Raw genomic sequence first — 24,365 nt, 5'->3', positions numbered from 1 at the left:
CTTTGATCATTTCTACATTTGCCATGGCATACTTTAATGATTCAACAGTCCTTTCAAGAACCAAAAATATATAGAAGCATATCTGGTCAAGATTGCCCTATTTCCCAAATAATGACCAAAACCCTACAACTAACAATAGTAAGTTTTATCTTGCATGTCTAAGTCAGCTCCTTTCACAGAGTTGTGTATAGAATAAAACCAAGTTTCTGGAAGAATTGTATAGTAAGCCTGCCAATTTCCAAATTATTGTTCTTAACACATGCTGCTCAAGAGTAATTCATTCAAAATCCACAAAATTCAGAATATTTAATAAGGAACAAGAAGTAGAATATAAATGAAAAGGCTAGTATTGTTACTATTGATATAATGACCAGAGTAGTGCTTTTCATCACCTGGTATGTTGAAATTAATAAACTTGGAATATATCTGTTCAAGCACTAAATAAACTTACAAATGCTGTAGATTTTTTTTTTGGCTGTGGAATTATTTGTTTATCTAAACAACTAAATCAACCTCCTTTTTTAGCTACTGATCAAAATAATAGTCCTAATCACAACCAATTCAAGTAATTTTTATTTTTAAAAAATGTTGATCATCCAACATGGTTATTTAGGATGGGCAAATCTATTCAAGAAGAATTGGGTTTGACTTCGCTCTAATGCATGGTGTTTAATTGGTTTTTTACTGGTTACTGAGCAAGCTCTTTTCCCTCAAGCATTACTTAACTTTTTTTCCCCCTGCAAGTAGAGGAACTTATAGGTTCTTGTGGTCTATTTTTGTTTTGTTTTGTTTTTGCTTTAGGGAGATGCTCTTTGTGTCTTTAAATGAATTTGTCTTTTAAAAATTTGAAAAAAGAGTTGAAGCTGCTTCTATCTCAGTGTTTCCAGTGATTTGAGCAAATAAATGTTGCTACCCAAGTACCATCTCAATGCTCAATGGAGTCAGATTGCTGATATTTTTCCCCCTCAAGTAGATGCTTACTGTCATTGAGCGCAAAACATCCATTTGGTTCAAAATGTATTGATGGTATCATTGTGTAGATGTGAATGGGGTAATTTTTTTTTCCTCACAAAAGAATATACCATCTGTGGTTTAATATTTTCATACAAGAGTGCAAATTCAAAAGAAGGAATAAATTCGGAAAACAATAATAATAATAGCTAATTATATAGCATTTGAAGATTTGCAAAGCACTTTACATATTATCTCAATGTATCTTTACAATAACTCTGAAAATTGGATGCTATCATTATCCCATAGATGGGGAAACTGAGGCTTAGAGAGCTTCAGTAACCTGCCCAGGCGCATACACCTACTACATGTCGGGCATGATCCAAATTCAGGCCTCTCTAGCTCCAAGTCCAGTATTCTATCCATTATGCCATCTAGCTGCCTCAGTAGTAGGAAAATTTCATTTAAAATATGCATAACCTTACCAAAAATCTGATGACAGGATTATAACATGATTGTTTGAAATTCAGATATTTTGGTCTCTAATTGAAGTTATAAAGAACATTGTATGTGTGGGCATCAAATTGCTTGCATTCCTTTAGTTGGAGCTTATTATAATAGTGGCTCATTTATTGTAACAATGTTGGCCTTCATAAAGGACATAAATACAGGGTGTTCCAAAAGTCTTAAATTCTGCTTAAAATTAACCCAAGACTTTTGGGATGCCCTATATATTAAAACTTCTGGCTCGGACAGAACACTGATTAAGAGTAGAGAGACCTAGGTTCTAATCCTGAAATTACAGTTAATTAGATGAGCTAATTGTCTGTAGCAGTTTCTTCATGGACAATCATGGGGTTGGAGTAGATAATTACTTTGGCCATTTCTAACTCTAAAACTTCTGGAATTTATGGTAGAGACAGTATAGTGCAGGTGTAAGAGTCCTGGAATTGGAATTAGAAGTATGAGTTTAAATCTGGACTCTGATACTGGCTGTGAAACCCTTGGGGAAAACATTGAATTTCTCTGGGTCTCAGTTCCCTCATTTGTAAAATCAGCAGATTGAATGAAGGGCTATCTTGGGTTCCTTCCAACTCTAAAGTTATTGTCATTTATCATTGACTATAACCAATATCTTTTATTGTATCTTTATTTGTACATAATTCGTGTCATCTCAGTCTGTGAAAACCTACTGTTATCTTCAGAGAAATGACATGTTTCAAAGGGAGGTTGCCCAGAGAAAATGTTTCTAGAAAATATTTGTTAAATCAAGCACATTTTGGAGGGGGTACAATGGGCTTAACAATGCTATAACCCATTTTTAAAGAATTAATATCTGGAAGTCTGTATACATGACAGGCAGTGGAATACAGCAGTGAGAACATTGGCTTTGGATCCAGAGAACCTGGATTCAAATCCTACCTTTAACATGAATTAACTATGGGACTTTAGAGAAATTACTTAACCTCTCTGGGACATAATTTCTGTGTCTGTGAAATGAAGGGGGAGGTTTGAATACTACTACTGAGGTCCCTTCCAGCTCTTGATTTCTGATGTTGTAAAAGCCAAAGGAGCAATTCCTTGTACATAGTAGTTACTGTTGTTTAGTCATTCATTTATGCATGACTTTTCATGACCCTTACTGTCCTTCAGATTTTCTTGGCAAAGATACTGGAGTGCTTTGCCATTTTTTTCTCCAGTGGCTTCAGGCAAACAGAGGTTAAGTGACTTGCCCAGGGTTGTACAATTAGTAAGTGTCTGAAGCCACATTTCACCTTGGGTCTTTCTGACTCTAGGCCCAGTTCTCTATCCACCGAGCCATCAAGCTGCCCCTATGAGTGGTAGTTACTACCTAAAGACTAACTGAAATAGAATAAATACATGCATACATATGCACATACACATATATGTAACTAATACAACATAATAGTATATGTGTGTATGTTCTGCATAACACGAGCAATAAAAAAGAATGAAGTTAGTTCTAGGTGGCAGATTTGATCATTTGGCATCCAGAATCAGCCTCAAGGTAGCTGTTTAGTTCATTCCTCTTGTAACATAATTACCATCTCTTAGGAATCTACTATAGAAACCTGAATATCTTCTAAAAATTTGCTATAGAAGCATATGCATATTGCTATTAAAATACTAACTACACAGTTTTCTAACTTGACTCAGTTAAGTAGCCCTGAACAATAGGAAAGTGAGGCACAGATCTTCAGAGTCGATGGGACAGTAGAGTTGATCCAGTCTAAACCTCTCATTTAAAACTGATGATCAGAAAGAGTAAGTGATGGAGGTTACATAGCTGACTAATGGATGACCTAGAAATCAAATCTCTCAAATGTCAGTTCAGTAATCTTTCCTTCAACCATACTGTCTCTAACAATATCCAGTAAGTCAGATTATTTTCTAGAATTGTCTGTTGTTCAGACATAGTTATAATTCTTATCAACATTTATTGCATCAAAGTAGCATTAGGATATTACTCTGTTATATCTCCTAAAGATTATAAATCTTCAAAATGATAATTCAGACCCCCTTGAAAAATGAATAGCATAGTACGTTCTGATATCTAATATACTTTGATTCCTCAGTCCAGGGTGGGATTTTCAAGTTTGAACACCTCTTTGTACAACCATCTACCTCAATTATTTATAGAAGAATTGAGGAAGAGCTGACCAGGAGATAGGCAGTCTTTGAGAAAACTGGAATCAATCCATGAAAGGTTTCAAAAATATGTTAATAATTATGTTTACAGGCGCCTACCCAAACAGTAACAGGTAATAGAACCAAGTTTGTAGTGACTCCATGATCTCATACCTTTAAACTAATTCATTCTGAACTAGTTAAAATATGATCTTTTATATCATTTGCTTTTTCTATCTCAATTTTCCTATGAAATTTATCCTTATTCAGGTTCTCAGTATTGCAGCATTTTGACACTACTAGTGAAAACTACTGCATGTCTGGACATCTAAAGTCCCTTCCAACTTGAAACCTATGATTCCGTAATCTGAAGGAAAATGATATACTTTGTCAGAAAATAGCAATACCTAGTAGGCACAATAACAGACCATGCAGCATTTTGCCTATTTTTTTATATTATCCTCTCTCTCATTGCAGACAAGAAATAGCTGACACTTTGTAAAGCTATTTGAAAAGGAGAGGAGGGAATTATTTCACGGGAGATCTAGCCAGAGAGAAAGCAAACACATTGCCATGGAGAGTTTGTCAACAACTCTGTCTGTAAAAGTGTGTGGTTAGATTTTTTTACAATCCGAAGAATGCGAATTTAGCCTTTGTAACCTCAGAGTATGTACCCTGTGGAGGTAATGGATTTATGCTTTCACAGACAAAGCCTTAATTATGACTGCAAAAGCTGTGATGAGTTGAGTACCAAAGAAACTGAGTTGAGTACCAAAAAAATGGTTAAGAAAGACTTTGAGATTTCAGTATTCCATCATCTGTAAATATGGTGCTCATGGTTTTGTCTCAGATTTTTAACTGTCTTGAAGCATAAGGCAGTTTTCCACAAGGTTCACAATGATTATAGAATTAGTTAGCTTTCCCTGAGGCTAAAAGTCATTTCAGTAGGAGCTGCCCCATAGCTGAGAAGATAGCCTGCTTTTAATTAGGCTTTCTCCACATTCATCCTGGGCGATTGCTGTGACTGGAGATTTATAGCAATTCAGAATTTCCCAAAAGGGGAAGGCTTTCCCTCCACCTTTGTAGTCTTAAACAAGGTTGTAAAAGGTTCTTAGTTTCTTTACCTAATCAAAAGTCAAGAATTTCAAGTTTGGGCAGGGGTGGGAGGAGGATAATTTGAGAGAACTCCTTTGGAAAGGAGACAAATAACGTGATGCGATATTCTAAACAACCCAGTGATTGAATTAATTTATTGAAAAATCTAAAAGGTCTATTGAGGTATAACTATATAAATAGCTTTGAAATGTAATATATTTGGAAAGCTTTTTAAAAAATTGAATTTGCACTCCTTCACAGAAACTGGGAACAATAATAGCTAGTATTTATATAGCTCTTTAAGGTTCACAAAGTATATATATTTATTTGCAAAGCACTTTGCGAACCTTAAAGAGCTATATAAATACTATGTTAATTGAGCCTCACAACCTTGGGAGGTAGGTGTTACTATTGTCCCTATTTTGCAAATGAAGAAACCAAGGCAGACAGAGTTTAAGTAACTTGCTCACAATCACACAGCCAGTGACTGAAGCCAAGGTCAGGTCTTCCTAACCCTGGATCCACCTAGAATACTGAACCTGGAGAAGAAAAGATTAAGGGGGAAAACAGAATAATTCTTAAAATGTCCTCTGGTGGAAGGGCTACTACAAAACAAGGCTGCATGCACCTGTTATTCAGCTCATTTCAAATGAGATTTGTATGTTTAAGTACAGAGCAAGGAAGCTAGAAAGTAGCAACTTAGAGTTATGTTTAGAGTAAAAACCTAGAGAGCAGCAAATTTACTTTAGATAGTTAGTGAAAGCACTATTCATGCCTGTAAGGATTTCTGGAGAGTGAAAATGATGATGATATCCCCTCCCAGCTGTTTCTCTTTGAATTTCCTCTGGTGTCTTAGGCAAATCATTTCCCATAATATTCAATTTCTCTAGCTGTATAATGAAGAAAAGCCCTATTTTTTCACATCCTTTATCCTATTATGGTAAGATGGAATATTTTTAAACCCTAGGAAATGAAATATAGTATGAATTTTGAGTCTGTGAGTAACCAGACTTTTAGAACAGAAGTTGTTTTGTTCTTAGAGCCCCTAAATGTTGGTTGTGGCCTTATATTTTACTCAAACTGGTAGATTTTTAAAGAATCATACCATCATGGCCTTAAAAGTATAAGAAACTTTAGAGTTTTTTCTAGTCCAAACCTTTCATTTTACAGGTAACTTACTGTGGTAAGAGTAGTGTCTGCCATGGTTTTCTGCCATGCATTTTTATAAAAGACAGAGCTGAGGCCTGATTGATCAAGGGGCCTAGGACTCCAACCATTAATATGGTTTCCGGATCATTTAAGACATAAAAAGGCAAGTTTACAAGGAGTCACAGTAAGACTTGATGAATGTCCCATACCCTTCTTACCAAAAGCATCTCCTTATGGAGATGAGGGAGCTGTTTAGGTGAACCAGTGCTGTATCTTTGCTGAGTATTCCTTCCCTTCCACTGTTAGTAAACTTCCCTTTTGTTGAACTGCTGGGTGTTCTACAAGTATCTCATTTCATTCTAATTCCTAACTAAACAGAAGCAGGGTTGGCCTTGAAGAGTTGCCTAAAGTCACCAAGTACCAGAGCCATGGTTCAATCCAGGTCCTCTTCACTTCTCTTCTCTTCTCTCTTCTTTTCTCTCACCTCATCTCTTCTTTTCTCCACTCTACTCCTCTCCTCTCATTTCCTCTCCTCTCTCCTCTCCTTCTCTCCCACTCTCAATTGTCATGGAAGTTTTGATTTCCTCCATTTCTTACCTGGGTCAGTTCACCATTCCTTAAACAACCTGGCCTCCCATTCTCAGGAACTTCCCACATTAGTGCTGTGCTTATTATGAACACTGAACATTTACTAGGATTAGCTTAGCCCACTGTAGCTCAGTATTCCCAAGCTCAAAAAATCCACCAGCTTCAGTTTCCTTGGTAGCTGGAATTATAGACATGTGCTACCATACCCAGTTGCTAAAATAACTCTCTTGACCTAAAAGAACAAATCCCCCTGGGAAAACTAAATTCTGTTTGCTGTTGCTTCTTCCTTGTAGGGTCAGAGCCAATTCGCAGAACAGGAAAAAGTGGTACATCAACTCCCACTACTCCAGGCTCCACTGCCATCACTCCTGGTACACCGCCCAGCTATTCCTCCCGTACCCCAGGTACTCCTGGTACCCCTAGTTACCCTAGAACCCCACACACACCGGGAACTCCCAAATCTGGCATCCTGGTGCCCACTGAGAAAAAAGTTGCCATTATACGCACTCCTCCAAAGTCTCCAGCCACCCCTAAACAACTACGGCTTATTAACCAACCACTGCCTGACCTGAAGAACGTAAGGTCCAAAATTGGATCCACAGACAACATCAGATATCAACCTAAAGGTGGACAGGTAAGAACTAAATTAATATGTAATTCTTTATCTTAACCAAACAGTTCTTGGGAAATTTGGGTGATATTTCACTGTATCATAATTTGAAAGTAGAAAAGAAAAGAAGAAGGAAGGGAAGGGAAGAGGAAAAAGAAAGAAAGAAAGATGATTATAGATTGAAGATTCTTTTAGCCTTAGAGTCTGAAGCCTGCCTGGAATCACTAGCCTGGAAATAAAGATGAGTATAAAAGTTATTTTTGCTCTTGTTGTTGTTATTGTACAAAAAAGTGTTGAATTTCCCATTGGAATCACTCACGCAAGCTGGCTGCCTGTAGGAGATTCTTCTTGGCTGAATCTGTTGGAAAAGGCTGAATAATTTTCACTGCTGTGTGGAAAACCTGAATTAAATGCCTAATATCAATTTGAGTTGGTTTTTGTTGGTAGTGCTATTATTTTAGCTCCTTATCTCTTATTCACTTGGCCAGTCCTAATCATTACTGTTTTTACCTCCCTCCCTTTTCTCCAGCTCTTTCCCACCCTAACAATGAATTTGCTGCTTGTACCCTCTAGCATTACATTGTTGTTCTCCAGGTTCTCTCTTTAATTGACTTGGCCTCAACTCTGTAAATACAGGCTGACTATATAGATAACAAAAGACTAGCCGTGCACTATTTCTATAGATAGAGTTCCAGTTTCAGCTCCTCCATAGTGGTTTGCGTTTACTTCATCATGTTGTTGACAAAGTCATACTGTTAATCTTTAACCAGAAGGTCTGCAGTTTCTAAGCTGTCAGTACTCTTTCTACTGAGTTACCAAGGGATTCTAAGTTGGGTTAGTTCTTTCACGTTAGCATATGTGCTACATGCTGAGGGAAAAAACTCACTTGGCCGATTTTTCTCCCAGAAGAAGGAATAATGCAAGCGTTACTCAGTGTTATAAAAGCATGTCCTAGTCCCCTGATTCTGATTCTTCCCCATGGATATTATAGATCTGGTGGCAAGAAGAAATAAAAATATTCAAATGAATGAATGAAGCGCTTATGAAACATTTTGTACTAAGCACTGTGTGCTAAACTCTGGAAGAACAAAAACAGAAGTGAACAGTCCCTGCCCTGGAAGAGTTTACTTTCTACTGAAGGAGAAAATATATATAAAAAAAAAGCATGGCTAAGGGATCAGTATTTTGGTTTGGGAAGTCACAGGAATGGTGAATGGAGTCATTAAGGAGTTGACTGGCATGCCCTTTGCAATAGCAAAGGAAGTATGAAGTATTTATTTGATTAGGGTTCCCAAAGAAAGCAGTGGAAAATGGGAAAGGGGAGAGAGAGAGAGAGAGAGAGAGAGAGAGAGTGTACATTTATTGCTTACTATGTATGAACCAGGTGGTGTGCTAAGTGCTGAGAATGCAATACAAGCAAGCAAGACAGTCAGTCCGTCCCCTCAAGGAGCTTGCATTCTAACAGGGAGTAGACAACACATAAAGGAGTGCTGAAAGGGGCAAGACAGAAAAGGTACAGGGGCATAGGGAAGAGACTGCCAGGAAGTGTCCTAGAGGCCTGAGCCCTAGAAAGATAAGGCAAAAGCTCACCCATCAGAGCCAGGAGAAAATGAGAATGAGAGAGATAGCTGAAAAAAATCCAGTTCACAGATGTGTAAATATATGAAGAATCTGTGATTTCATCAATGTGAGGAATTTTCCTATTGAAATTTCCCTCCTCCTTTGCAGATATGCCAAATGATTTGGCAGATGAATCCTAGATAAAGCATATGGAGGTTAAATACCTTGCTAGGGTCCTAGCAAGTGTCAGAGCAACTAGGCCTTCCTAACTTCAAGCTGAGTACCTGTTTCACTTGCCATGGTGTCTCTTAAACATGAGAAAATTCCACAGATGTATATAAGTCACTTTTTTTGTCTCCCATGATATTTCTCTTTCTTCTTTACACTCTGCCTCCCAGACTTTCTGCCATGGTTTATTGGTGTCCACCATCACCGATTTCCTCAGAACCTGAAGAGACTGCTTGTCTTTAAATATACCCTATTGATCTAAGGGTTTGATATTGTGCTTTTTTCTAAGGACAGACCTTTTAACATCTCTTTATCTTCTTGTTGTCCTGTATCAGAAAATTCAGATGCAAAGAAAAAATAGCCTACTAAATATATTATGCATACAGAGTCACCCTAGGAATGTTGAAACAGATTTGTGTGTTTTCTTGGGAGTACTCAGGGAGATTGGTTATTAAATAATCTCAAAGTTTACTTTGATAACTTAAGGTATTAAAAGTCAATTAGTCTATAAACAATTGATAAACACCTGCTTTGTGCTAGGATCTGTGCAAAGTGCTGGGAATACAAAGAAAGCCAAAGGCAATCCCTGCCCTTGAGAAGCGCACAATCTAATAGGACAGCATGGATAAGAGCTGTCATTTATACATCTCTTGGATCCTGTAAGTCCAAGCACAGCACTAGGCACGTAGTAGACTCTTGATGAATGAATGAAGGAATGACAGATTGAATGAATAAATGAACATTTAATATGTACTTGCTAATTGATTGATTTATAGCATTATTCTAACTAGGAGTTTGTAACCTTGAATCATTGAACTTGTTTTTGATAACTATACTTCAATATAACTGATTTCCTTTGAAATCTTAGGCATTTATTTTGTGTATTTAAAAATATTATTTTTAGAAGGAGCCCATGACATAAAAAGAAGTTAAGAATCTCTGTTTGTAACTATGAGATGAAAAAAATCTTCAAGTAAATTCAGATCAAACTTATCTTCATAAAATAATGAATAGAAAAGAAAATGAGCACTTAAAAATACTATTAAACCAGAATTCACTAGTGTATTTGAATTTAGCATAATCAATTCCAATTTCCACTAGATCAAAACCAGTAAATACTGAAAATGTCCTAAAATTCTTGCCATCATGACAGTTAGCACTTTGTCAGTCAAAAGCACATACTCAAATGTTAGAAAATATTCAAATTTCTGATTATTTTTATATTAATGTATAATTAATTTCTGACAGTAGCTTGAACTCTTTTACATTACTTGATCAAAAGCAAAATTTTAATTTGAATGACTTTTTGTTAGGAAAGCATCAGTAATTTTAAGTTTTCATCATTCTTTCCAATTCCTGTCATTTTTCTAAGCAGATTCCATGTTTCCAGTTTATATTCTGGAAAGTGTTAAGATTCAGCAGAATCTGTTTTTGCTTATGCTCCCAAGATAAGAGTGTGTAATATGCATAAGAAATGTCACAGGAACTAAAGAGATGGTATGATATTTGGGGCACCAATTTCTAGTAGAATTTGACTTGGAAATTTTAAAATAGGTTGTCATTGTTGTTGTTATTTTTCCAAAATGCTCCTGAAATGTGTGGATGAAAGAGTATGATGGGGTGTTTCCCTATCAGTTTTGTTGGTTATCTTCCAACTTCTATCAGAAATGTATGTTTGTGTTTACTTGATTCCGTCTTTTTCTTTGTCTTCTCTGATTGTGAATATTTCAGCATCTGCACTAAACTGCTTTCTACTATGTTATATGATACCTAACAACACTAGAAAGCATTTTATGCACAGGGGCTGAAGTGAAATTGTATTAGAGATTATCATAATTTTTTACAATCTTAGCAAATCTGGTCAAGAAAGATGACAAATTATGGTAAAACTGTAACTACACAATCCTAGTATGTCATTTGGAGACAATCTCTCCTTTCATTCAAGGCAAATGTTAACCTGTAATAAAGTCTAGTCTCAGGAAAAGAAAGAGCCAATCCAAAGCATTAGCATTATAATGAATCTCCATTGACCAAACAGGAGGTGTTTGCTCACTCAATTTATCAAGAGCAGATGGTAGAATTTAGCCATCAGACCCCTTAGACAATTACCTATAAAATTCATTTAACTTGTGGAAAAAGAAAAGGAAGAAAGTTGAGGATGTGATGTATATTGTGATGAGATGATCCCTTCAAGGGAAAAACAAGTTTTATTTCTTAAGTCTTCTAGAAGCTTCCCTGACCATTGGGATTTTAGAGTTGAAAAAAACAAGGTGAGTTTCCCTTTCTTGTTATGCTATCCAGGAGGCATTTGACTTTTGTCCTTACTGGGTACATCATAACTGCCAAGATAAAAGGGAAATCTTCCTTTAGGTATGTGCCCTGATTATGTCATGAATAAAAGAAACTTCCTGAAAGGGGAAGAACAGAATGAAGACTTTCCAATATGTTGGTTATAATGTTTTCTTGAAATAGTTTTCAGGGGAAAGAAATGGAGGAGAATTTTGATGAAAAGCATTGTATATCTTTGATATTCTCAACTTTCATGAAAGCAGTGAAGAACCATTATTGTAGAAGTGATATAAAAGAAAGAAAAATATTTTTCATGGTGGTCCATGAACATATCTAAGATAATATTTCTATAAGAGATCAAAGTGTCAGAACAGAAAGAAATAAGGATAGAAGAAAAATATAGAGGGACAACTAAACATGTAATTCTAAATCATAATGCAAGCAGGCTTAGGAAGATAAGACAATGGAAAGAGCAGTGAGACAAAACCTTTGGTATGCAAGATTAGATTGAAGTATAAATTTTCAACAAAACATATCCTGAAGAATGGGACATTGGCCTTTAGTTCATTTGAGTATTGTTTGGTAGGACAGCCTTCATTAAAGTTATACTTTCATATTTCATTTAAACGTGACGGTGATTTGGGGTTTCCAGTATGATGGAGGCAGCTAGGAAGCACAGTGGATAGAGTATTGCACCCAGGTTTAGAAAGACTTGACTTCAAATCTGGCTTGAGATAATTCTTAGCTGTGTGACCTCAAGCGTTAACCTCTGTTTACCTCAGTTTTCTCAACTATAAAACAAGGATAATAATAGCACTTACCTCACAGGTAAGGATCAAATGAGGTAATATTTATAAATGTGCTTAAGACAGCACCTAGCATGTAGCTGGTGTTACCAAGTTGTTTTTCAGTCTTGTCCAATTCTTTGTAACCCCATTTAGGATTTTCTTGGCAAGGATACTAGAATGGTTTGCCATTTTATTTTCCAGCTCATTTTATAGTTGAGGAAACTGAGGCAAATGGGGTTAAGTGACTTGCCCAAGGGTCACACATGAAAATGAGTCTTCCTGACTTCAGGCCTGGCATTTTATCCACTGTGCCACTTAGCTGCCCCTGGAACATAGTTAAGAGTTATTTAAATGCGAACTAGCTAGTGGTGGTGGTGGTGGTAGTAGTAGTAGTAATAGTGGTAGTGGTAGTGGTAGTAGTAGTAGTAGTAGTAGTAGTAGTAGTAGTAGTAGTAGTAGTAGAATTGGATTATGTGCCTATGGTTCAGGACAAGTCAGGTAAGAGAAAGTGGGCAGAGATAGTTAACAGTCTGCTAAAGCATGGGGGGGTTTCAATTGGCATCACAGAAGTGAGTACCTTAATCAATGAAATAATGCATGGGGACATGTGTGAGGGTTCTGGGGATGCTTCTTATTTTATTATAGAGATAGCAGTGCATACTTTCCTCAAATACTGGATTTCACAGATCAATAGAATCATAGATTTGAGCAAGAAAGGCCTATCTTAGTCCAAACTCCTCACATTAAAGATCAGGAAACTGAGGCCCATAAAAAAGGTCAAGTGCTTTGCCCAAGGTCACACATGTAATAAATGGCAAAGCCAGATCCCCTGACTCCAAATCCAGTCCTCTTTCCACTATACTACTTCTTTTCCTTTATAATTTAGGTACCGAGTGTTACCTAGTCCACTATTATATTCTTAACTGTTCTAGCCCAGTAATAATAGTAATAATAATAATAGCTAACAATTACATAGTGCCTGCTATGTGCCAGGCACTTTACAATTATTACCTTATTTGATCTTTATGACAATCCTGGGAGGTAGGTGCTATTATTATCCCCTCTTTACAGATGGGAAAACTGAGGCAAAAAGAGATTAAGTGTCTTGCTCAGGTTCACAGAACTAGTATAAATGTCTGAGACCAAATTTGAACTCAGGTCTTCCTGATGCTTTATCCACTATACCACCTAGCTGCCTAGTACTCTGACCATGTGTAAGGAGACATCTTAAATCTGCCTCCTTGTGCTAAAGCTTCTTTAGAAGGCAGTGAAAAAGAGAAAAGAGAAAGGTAAGGGCACAGGAAAAATAAATCTTCAGGGAAAACTAAAAGCGTAATCTATATTTGCTATAGACATAGTTAATTGTTCATCGTGGTCTATAATTATTATTATCAATAGTACAAAATTAACAAATTAGCTAATGTACAAGGTGGAACAAGGCACATGTTAGGCTTAATCCCCACTGCTACAAAATCTAAATTCATAAATAACCCAAACAAAATCATTCTGAGACTCTTGCTGAGTTGGATTTTACTTCCATTCAATGACTATTCAGACTCAGTCCTTCAAAAAAAAAAAGACTATGTTATGATGTCAGCAATTGCATTTTTCAACTCAGACAAGAGATTTCCTTCTGTTTTTCTTTTTCTTCCACACCAAATTCAAATAGTCATGCAAAAGGAAACAATTCTTTCTTTGTACATTTTAAAAAGATTGTTCCTTTATCTTATGTCCAGGAAGCATTTAATTTTAATATCAATTAAGAGATAAGTCAGCAATAGCAATATCTTCGGCCGGCCGTTGGTCTCAGTGATGGATGAGTGTTCTTTGTTTGTTGCTTTTTGGTGAGGCAGTCTGGGTTTAGTGACTTGCCCATGGTCACACAGCTAGTAAAGAAGTGTCTGAGGCTAGATTTGAATTCAGGTCCTCCCCACTCCAACTCTGGAGCTCTGTCCACTGTGCCACCTAACTGCCCCATGGGTGAATGTTGTGAACATCTACTGAGCTTTACAAGAGACGAGTTAAGAGCAGCTACATTATGTATTAATCAGATACTCTTCCGTTATATTCTTTCATTCAAAAATCATTTTTGATCATCTATTTTTTGCAAAACAGTGTAGAGAAACAGATGCTTACTATATAGCTTGTAGATTAGTTGGGTGGATGTCAAGAAAACATGAAAAGGAAGGGATGAGGCAGTGGGAACAAAATCTGTATGCTGGTTGAGGTGAGAAAGCCCCAGTGTATTCAGGGAATGAGAGATAGTACCATTGCACAGGAAATTAGAAAATGGTAGGAGATTAGTCGGGAAGGAAAAATTGCAGCCAACCTTTAGAAAGCTTGGAACACTGGGCTCATCAATTTGAATTTCATTCAGCAGGCAGTGAAGTTCTATTGAAGCTTCTGAATAGGAAGAAACATAATCAGATCTTGTATTTGGGAAGCATGAATCTAGAAGTGTTATGTACAAGATGGATCCAAGAAGGAAGAGATGAGGTAGATTAGTCAATAACAACCAACATTTATAAAGCAAAACATTTTTTTCTCAGAACATCCACTTATCTGGTAACATAAATATTATTGTACCCATTCTACACATTAGGAAAGTGAAGCTCTGAGAAGATGTAACCTTCCCAAGACTGTAAGAGTGACTTCCATGGGTCTTGGACCCTGGTGCTTCAGCTCCAATTTATCACACTTCTCAGTATGCTACACTGCTTCTTAGGAGGCCTTAGGAGGCCATCACAGTAGTTACAGTGAAAGGTACTTTGACAGATTTGTGATCTCATTGATGTAGGGGCCATCCGTTGGTGCATATTTCACGCACCATTTTGTGATCCTGTAAATTCTCCACAGAGGGTCCACCTAGTATGCTGAGGAATTTAATGTACTTATCTTGAATAGTAAAACATAAAATTGTTATGGCTTGGCAACTGGAACACTATGGGAAGGAACAGAGGGGAAGGAATGGTAGAAGACAATGAAGTTTTGACCATAAGCAAGGGGGAGGATCCAGCTGAAGGGTACAAAGAAAAGATGGGATCAGTTTTAAATATGTGGAGTTTCAAGTACTCGTGGAGGATCTAGGTAGAAGGGAGAATTGCCTAGGTCATACTAGAGCTATATGCTTAGTGTGTCATTGAAGGCCCCTTTCTTGTCCATTTCTGCTACAAAGACCCTCATTCAAACCCTTTCAACTTGTCATGTGGAAACAGTTCCTGCTCCTGACAGGACCCTTTGAACCGATAATTAAACAGAAAAAGGAGAAGGGGCTAGATTTCCTTCAACAAATTGCAAATCTCCTCCAAATTAAGGCCTAATGTTTTAATGTCAATATTCTACTGGCATTGTGTTTCTGTGAAACATGGAACACAACAATCTCTAAAAAAAACCTGAAAATTAACATCAAGAGAAGTGCTGGAGGGAAACATGGCATGATCAGCCTGCAAAATATAATCAGTAACGTGGAATTCTTGAAGAGTAATTGAGAGAGGGGAAAGATGTCATCAGGAAAAGACAGGAAAAGAGGATGAACTGTTCAGGTAGACAGCCTGATTACTCCACTGGTAGCCTCACAATTGCAGGGAAGTATCATGATTTATCTCTCCTTATATGCTCTGCAGCATCTAGTCTAGTGCCTAGAGAATTATAGGTTCTCAATACACATTTGCTAAATTAATGATTTTCTCCAGGATATAGGCATCACAAAGGAGATGCAGCCTATAATCAGATAAACATACAAATAGCTAAGAAAAGTTAGTCGTCTATTCCCTAGCAATTAATAGAGATGGGAACATTCAGTTCTCAAAGATAATATAAAAGTGTCTTGGACTCATAATGCCATCCTTAAGTAAAGAGCTTCATTTTTGTTCAAGCTGAATCCCACCCAGACTTTCTCATATACAAAAGTTTTGGCAATGGACAGACAGAATTAGGCTGACAGCAGGTTTTTTTCTCCTATACCACACTGTTCATGTGATTTTTTTTTCCTGTTGAAGAAATGGCAACGTTCAATGAGATAACTGTGATTAATGGAATAGATGAAATAGCTTAAGATATGTGGAACTTTGCAGAAAGCTATAAATGTAATCCTTTAAGGTGAAATAAAGTAAAACTCACAAGTTAGAGTGAAAAAAATGAAAATATGCAATCTCAGCCTCATACAGATGTTTTAGATTAATTAACAGAGCCCAAGTGATCTTGTAAAGTAAATGTGGCTTTGTTAAATTCAGTAATTATGCAATCACTCACATCTAGTCAAGTCATCTACTGGGCAAAATATGAACATCTGGATGAAAGGCAATTGTTTCTGTAAAGAGCCACAGCCTTTAAGAAAGTTAAGCCTGGCTCTATAAGCCAGTGGTATTAAGATATTCAGGCAAGAGGTGCCAAACAAATTCAACACACTGCTTCTCTTTTTCTTTTATGTTACATTTTCATGGAAATGGGTGTTTATAAAAGAGAGTTGAGGCCTTATTTTTTCCATAACTTAGACTGGTTTATGAGACCTAGTTAAAAGAGGTAAAGAGTTTTGACAAGGATGAGAGAGCATTATAATATATAGAAGACAAATGAAACTGTTATCCCAAAACTCTTAGAGACAGCTTAGGTGGCACAGAGAGTAGATCAGTGGGCCTGGAGTCAAAAGCACCTGAGCTCAAATCCAGCCTCAGACACTTAGTGGTTGTGTGACCCTGAGCAACTCACTTAACCTCTCTGCCTCAGTTTCCTCAGCTTTAAAATGGAGATCAGAATTGCCCCTACTTCACCAGGTGGTCACAACTGAGATAATATCTGCATAGCACCTAGCACAGTGCCTGGCACATAGAAGATGCTTGATATTTATTCCATCTCCTTTTCTCTGTCATGTTTGGAAATTACTTGTAAAGTGAGTTTTAATGGACAGATATTTGCCTATGACTAGTTGCCTCCGGTGAGAAATTATGCAAATGAGCCTGTTCGTGGATTTGATCTCATAGATACACAGAATTTTAGTGTGGAAAGAGATCACAGTGGCCATCAGTACAACCCATACCTAGTAGGAATCCCAACATAGAGGACAAATGGTCATCAGCCTCCACCTAAAGATCTCTAGTAAGAGCGAATCCACTGCCTATTGAGGGAGCCGATTCCAATTTTAAATTACTCTAATTCTTTTTCCTAATATCAATCCTAAATTTGCCTCTTGACACTTCCATCCATTTCCATCCTGTTGTTACCTTTCAGGGCCAAACAATTCTGCAGCCAGTCAAACTGGAACAAGGTTATCATGCCCCTGCCTAGCTCCTTCAAATGATCCTGATGCAACATGACATATGTGACATAATGATCCACTCTAGAATTTTCCCAGGAACCAAAATAAAACTTCCTGGTCTATAATTTGAAGACTCTTTTCTCATTCCTCTTCAGAAATTTGGTGCAACATTTGCCATTATCCAGCCCCAAAGAGCCTCTCCTGTTTTCTGCAGTCCTTCAGACATCACTCCTTTGCTCAATGATCACATCTGCCAGCTATTTTATTACTAGACATATAGGTCATCTGAACCAGGTGATCTGAACTCGTGAAAGGCAACAAAATGTTCTCTTACTATTAAAATAAATTTTAAAATGCAGCATTAATGGAACAAAGTCAATGGAATGTCAGTGTAGTTTGCTAGATTGGCCAAGTGAGATAAAGTAAAACCATAGGTCAGTATGCTGGGGTAAGAGGCAACTGCAGAAGGAAATAAGAATATTTTTCAATTGTAAATGGGCATTCATGAGTTGAGACACTGGACACTTGTTTAATAGGATATCCATGAATTGAGCATACATTTGAGGCACTGGACATAATCAACATTGTAGTATGGGCAAATGATAAGATAATTTTCTCTCTGGTTGAAAGCAATTTTAAAACAATCTTTCTTTACATTACATTTTCTCCCATTATTCCTTCTTTTTTTTTTCTTCAGGGAATTGAAAGGCATGGTAGATCAACAAATGAAACTATTTCTAAAAATCCTGTTCATATGATCATAGCTTTAGAGCAAGAAGAGATCACTCATTACCTAGGATAACTGTAGAAGTATATAGATGTATGAGCTTAAAATCAGTCATTCAAACAGATTGACCAAGGCCTTAAAGAACCAGAAAGAATACTTTTTTTAAAAAAAACCCTAAATCATTTCTTCCTTCTCCTTCTCCTTCCCTGCCTCTTTCATTTGTTTCCCTTCAGGTGGTTTTTTTTTTTTGTTGTTGTTGTTTGTTGTTATTGTTTTTTTGGTTTGTTTATGAGTAAGATATTTAGTTCGTGGCACACACTTGTAGATATATACCTATTCTAGTCAAAATCAGTACCAAGAAAATTGCATTGTCTTCCCATGTGCACGATAGTATGCTTCATGAAGAATGAACAAGGGAAACAGATTCAGACTCAGCCACCTATCATTAAAAACCAACAACACCATAATAGAACAAAGTGGTCTCCACCACTAGACAGGAACTATTGTGGGATCAGAGACGTAACCACAGCGGGACTTCCAATGCTAAGCCTCAGGACATTGACATTTACAAGGCATTAAAAATTAAATGCAAATCAGTAAGAAACATTGAAGCCACTGTTATAAATCCCCTACAAAACCTAGAAGAGGTTGAAGGCACTATTGGCAGAACTAATAAAAATCTTGTGGCCAGATATCAAAACTATAACAAGTAAGATGAAGATCAGATATAGAGGGGGAAAAGGGTAGAAAATAAGCTACTGTCCAAAGCACATGGTTGCATTAGAATAGAAGAACAATGCAATTTTATAGTCTTACATTGGGAAAAAACAAAAATACAGGGTTTTTTTTTACAAGAGCTGGTAATAAGGCCTGTAAGTCCATATATAATTTTAACCTGACTGTGAGGCTCATACTGGTACAATTTCAAAAAAGAATATTCTGAGCTTCCATTTTCAAATCTATCTAATGCATTCATGTTCGAATTTTATTTCAATATAAACTCCTTCTGTGTTTATCTGATATGAATGAATAAGTCGTTATTAAAAATGAAGGTTATAGCCATGAAAATGTGCTTCAGATAGATAATTGAACGGAAAACAGAGAAAGAAAAACACTTTTTTTTTACCAATAATTACAGGAGATTTCATTCTTGGCATACTTGGAAAATAATGACAAAAAAGAAGTAAAGTCTAAATGAATCAAAGATAAAAGATATGATAGCCCAGTATCAGAGTTCTGTTCCTAGATAAGAACCATCGCAGAACCAGAACCAGAACTGGGGTGGAACAACTGCAGAACTACACACCCAGGACATGGCAATTTTTATAGGGCAGAAAAATTAAATACTTGTTAGCAGGCAGCATAGAAGCCACTGGAGTCACTAGTTCCTCCCCCTGCTCAGCTAAATTTCTTTCAATTACTTAGTGAGAGGGAGGGAAAAAAAGAAATTTACATGATAACTTTATTATATATTTAAAAGGAATAGCAAGTTGTACATAACGATTTGCAGTTTGCAGTTGTCTATTTATTATACTATGTCATAGAAATTCTTGTTTTATTCTATAAATTAAAAATAAAATAAATAAAACATTTAAAAAAGGGGCTTTTTTCAAAATGTTTACTGTTGAAAAAAATCAACATAGAGGAACTAGCCTTTAGGATTCAGGGAGGCTAAAGGAAAGAACCCCAGTAGGAAGATATAACTAAGTGCCAGGAGAGTAAATCTAGTCAAGCTTCATTTCCCTGGTAGATTCCTAAGCAATCAGAGAATATCCAATTGTCCTCACTTGGTCAAATGAAAAAGGAAGGCCAAAGGTAAAGGACTGAAAAGACTAAAGAGCAGTAGTTTACAGATATCTAAGTGTTGAACTTGATTTTCCATGACGTTATAAGTCATTCTGCCTGGAAACATAGCTGAGATTTGTATTTGCGTCCATTTCCATGTTAGAGCACTAGATCAAGAATCAGGGGACATGGGTTGGAATACTGTCTCAAGTGGCAGCTATCAGCATTGTATGCATTTTTCTCAGTTTTCTTGCACAGAAGTCCTTCCTTGTAGGTACAGTTCTCCTATTCATATCACTCTCCTCCTGCAGCAAGACCATTCTAGATTGTTCATCTCTCTATATGAGCAATTAAGCACAGATGCATAGTAACATCATTTCAACTGAGCTGTCAAGATGGGAGCCAATATGGAGTATTTTACAGCTATTCAGAAACTATAGCAAAAGGTGTTGTACATAGCATTTGGGGAGAATGGCACTTAACTTATGATAAAACCACAATGGTCTGAATGAAATAGCGTCCTTCACTTTCCTTCCTAAGGATTAACTAAATAAAAGTGAAAAGATGTCAATTTTTACCCCAAATCACCACTGTATATAAAAGCACTGGGAACCTAAACTCTACCTTTTCTCTCATGGGGGAAAAATCCAACAGGAAAGTAATTTAGGGGAAAAAAGAAAAGAAAAAAAGGATATCTAAATATTTTTAAAATTCACGGAAGAGAGCATACAGGAAGCCATAAGGGGAAAAAAACATTGAAAGTTACATGGTGAATGTATTCTTTCTGTATTTAAAAAAATGGAGGACTGTACTCCCTAAGATCTCTAACAACTCTCAATCCAAGATCCTATTATTTTCATTCCCCCGACCATCATTCCAACCACTACAATTGGCATATTAATGAGTGATGAAACTAAAGATTAATATTGGAGGATCATGAGAAATTCTGGTTTGTACAGATTTCTAGTTGGCATATAACCCCTCCCCCCCAAAAAAAAACTTCTCTAGGACACAGTTTTTGTTTTTTCACTCATTCATTCATTCAACAAGTATTTATTTAGCATGTTCTATGATTAGAACCTTCATCAGGGAAACATATCTATACTACAAAATTGTATGTGGTAAATACTGCAAATATAGCACAAGATACTATAGAAGTTTAGAAGAAAGGGAAACTAATTCTTACTTAGGTAATTGGGAAAGGAGAGTTAAGGTGACATTTAGGCTGAGCTTTGGAAAATGAATGGGCAGGATTGTTAAAGGAGGAGATGTGGAAAGAAGGCACTCCAGATGGAGGGAAATAGCATGAGCGAAAAGTAGGAAGTGAGAAAGCTTCAGCTATATTGAAGGAACAGAAAATGTTCCTGTTTGGTTAGTATGTTAGGGATACAAATCAGAGAAGGTAAATTAGGTCCAGATAGTAGAGAGGCTTTAATGCCAAGCCAAAGGGTTCTGGTTTTGTTCACTAGGAAAAGGGGAGCAATTGAAGGTGTTTGAGTTGAGGAATGACACTATGGGGCAGGGTGGTTTGGTGGAAAGAGTTCTAGATCTTTAGCCAACGGAACTGAATTTGAATCCTGTCTCAACTCCCTGTGTAATTTTAGGGAAATCATATCACTTCTCTGAGACTCAGTTTCCTCATATATAAAAAAGGAGCTTAGACTAGATTATTTCTGTTGTCTCTTTTGTCTCTAAATTCAATGATCCTGCAATCAGGTAATTTTTTTTAATTGTCCAGTTTTGTGATGAAAGGCCTTTCTTTCTTCCCTCTCTCCTTCCACCAGAATAACAATAACAACAGCTAATGTTTATATGTAAAGCCTTACTTGGTACCCATTGTCTCATTTCACCCGCACAGCTCTGGTTCACAAGGGCACAGTCATTCAGCCAGTCAATTGTTGATGCTTTTCCATGTCTTCATCTCTGTCTTTCCTATTTCTGCCTTCCTTTCTATCAGAACTTAGCTTGGGAGTCAGTTCCTCTGTGACAATATCTGTGACTCCTCTCTGCTCAGATTTACCTATAGCACTCTGAATCTCGTCTCCTTCCTCTCCCCCTCAGGGACAACACTTGATTCTGTGTTATACTAATCTGTATAAGGATCTCTCCCTCCACTAGACTGTAAGCTCTCTGACAGCAGAGGTTAGGGCCCAGGAATGGGGAACCTGAAGCCTCAAGGCCACATATGGCCTTCTAGATCCTTGGGTGCGGCCTTTTGACTGAGTCGAGTTTTACAGAATAAATCATTTTATCAAGGGGATTTGTTCTGTGAAGTTTGGATTCAGTCAAAGGTCAGCACTTGAGGACCTAGAGGGCCACATATGGCCTCGAGGCCACAGGTTCCCCACCCCTGGTTAGACCATGTGTTATTCTTTTTTTTTTTTTGGCTTTTAGGCTATTGGGGTTAAGTGACTTGCCCAAGGTCACACAGCTAGTAAGTGTCAAGTGTTGGGTCTGAGGCCGATTTGAACTCAGGTCCTCCTGACTTCAGGGCCGGTGCTCTATCCACTGCACCAAGCTAGCTGCCCCCATGTGTTATTCTTACAACTCCAGAATTTAGCACAATGCCTTGCCGTAGTAGATGCTTCATAAATGTCTATTGAATTGAAACAATTGACATGTGGGTTAAAATTGTTTGACAGTTTTCTGGGGAGGGAGGACACTGTGGTACTGGGGAAAGAGAGATGACTTTGGAGTCAAAGACCATGGGTTCAAATCTTACCTATGCCACTTACTGCCCATGTGAAATTGGGTAAATCACTTAAACTCAGTGAGCCATAGATTCCTCATCAATAAAATGAGGAGATTTGAAAAGATGACTTCAAAATTCCTTTCTAGTTCTAGAACCCTTATCCTATGTTCCTATGAATGCTCTATCTCCTGCTCCCCATTCACAAACATCAGAGCATTGTTGCTCTGTCACCCAAAGATCTGTTATATTTTCTAGCCTGGTATTTAAACATGCACACTTGAAAGATTTGTTCAGATTGCTTTTTCCCTTAAGATGTATTTTTCAAAATATGAGGACAATTGACATCTAAGTGCCTGAGAAACTGTTCTCTATTTAGAGCCTGGAGAATAGGAACTGACAGTTCTTCTCAGAAAATTGTTCTGTGACAGGACCTTTCCATCCTCACCAGGCATCCCTCTTTTTTTTTCTTTTCTGTTTTCTGAAAGGATGCATCCAGTGGCAAAATATGCTGTTAACTGAGCCTTGGGAAGTCTGTAGTGCTGAAGAGCTAGACATTTCCTCCAGCAAAGCTGGAAGAATTCCACAGTAGTCAGCTGATTAGGGAAAGGCATTAGACTGGAACTTGTCATGTCTGATGAGAAGTCCTACGTGGAAAAAATAACAACACACTTTCTTCCAGTATATTGGAGGAGACTGATAAGTGCAACCCTATATGTACTGTGCTATGCACATGCAGCATCTAAAGTGATGACGCAATGTCAGCAAAATGGAGCAAGCTTCTAGGCTTAGGAAATAAGTGCGATCCTTCATTTTTTCAATGAGAAAACATATACATGATGACATTGCAACCTTAGCAGACCATACATTTACAAAATTACCATCATCTTTAAGATGTTTAAGAGCTCGTATTCAGGTGTTACAGTTGCAACAGAGGGAAAAGACTGAGACCTGTAAATTAGAGAAACTAGAGGAATAATGAAGATTTTCATAGAATGATACTTTATCGCATCCTGGGTAAATCCTTTAATATTTAATCATTTCTTACTAATGACTTCAGTAGCACCCCCTCCCATTCAGTAACCAGTTCTTTGGATGACAAAAAGCAAATGATCTACAATCAACATTTAAAGTGTTAATATTTAGTAAGCAAATAGTAACGTTATCTTCATAAAGAACAAAAAGTTCTTTCACTGAATTAATTACTTCCTACCTTCACTGATTGTGTTTCCTTAGTGAAAAAAGTCAAATACAGGCAAAGGTCTTTGAAGGATCTATTAAACCTCAATCTGCTCCTAAAGGTGGTTGGAAGAATTCAGATGACATCTATTTCATACCCAGAATAATGAGGCCCCTGGAGATACCATCTGAACAGAGCATTTTTAGGAAAACAAGTAGCATGTTTCTCTTTCTGAAAAGTTTATCACTGAAAGTTGAAATAAAATGGTACTCAGTAGTTCAGACCCATGCAACTCTCAAGAGTTAGGACTATATCCTTCTAGGGGAGCCAGGTTTATTGTTGAATTCAGACTCTGCTTGTGATCCCTTTTTAAAAAAAACAGGACTTTTATTATGTGCCCTAAAGCCAAGACTAGTCAGCATGCCTTCTGAATTCCCATTTTAAAACTGGGCCCTTTCTTGGACTCACTGAAGAGAGGTGTTGGTGATGTTTCCCTGCAGGGGACAGATCAGCTGGGCAATGCTAGTCCAGTTCAGTCCAATTTTATCTTGTGCTTTCATCTTTTTTTTTTTCTCCCTCTGTTGTGGCATCAGCCTCAAAGCCTAATGTAAGTCTGGGATATGTCTTTGTTTGAGTTTTTGTGCTTGTTTCTCAAAAAGGTAGAAAACAATTCCTCCTAAATATTAACAATGCATGTGACGTTTGGATTGTTCCTCAATGTCAGGGGAAAAGGTAGGAAAAGCAGCTGAGATCAGGAGACCTTCATTCAGCTTCTGTTTTTATTTCAACCCATATCTTCCAAGATATAGCCAGGGCCCAAGAA

General features: G+C 37.1%; 1 protein-coding gene across 17 annotated transcripts in view; it reads left to right on the top strand.

Moving 5' to 3' along the window:
- Positions 1-24,365, top strand: part of MAP2 (microtubule associated protein 2) — a 372,733-nt gene that overhangs the window by 339,318 nt on the left and 9,050 nt on the right. For all 17 annotated transcript variants that reach the window (XM_021008691.2, XM_078147423.1, XM_078147429.1 and 14 more), the window contains one exon: positions 6,726-7,066. In XM_021008691.2, the coding sequence (XP_020864350.1) occupies positions 6,726-7,066 (341 nt within the window). The remainder of the gene's footprint in view (positions 1-6,725; positions 7,067-24,365) is intronic.

Source organism: Phascolarctos cinereus, unplaced genomic scaffold, assembly GCF_003287225.1.
Source record: "Phascolarctos cinereus isolate Bilbo 61053 unplaced genomic scaffold, phaCin_HiC Scaffold_7;HRSCAF=346, whole genome shotgun sequence".
In the NCBI taxonomy this organism is placed as follows: Eukaryota; Metazoa; Chordata; class Mammalia; order Diprotodontia; family Phascolarctidae; genus Phascolarctos; species Phascolarctos cinereus.
Note: the sequence above shows the minus strand (reverse complement) of the source record. Positions and strands in the feature narration are given on the sequence as shown.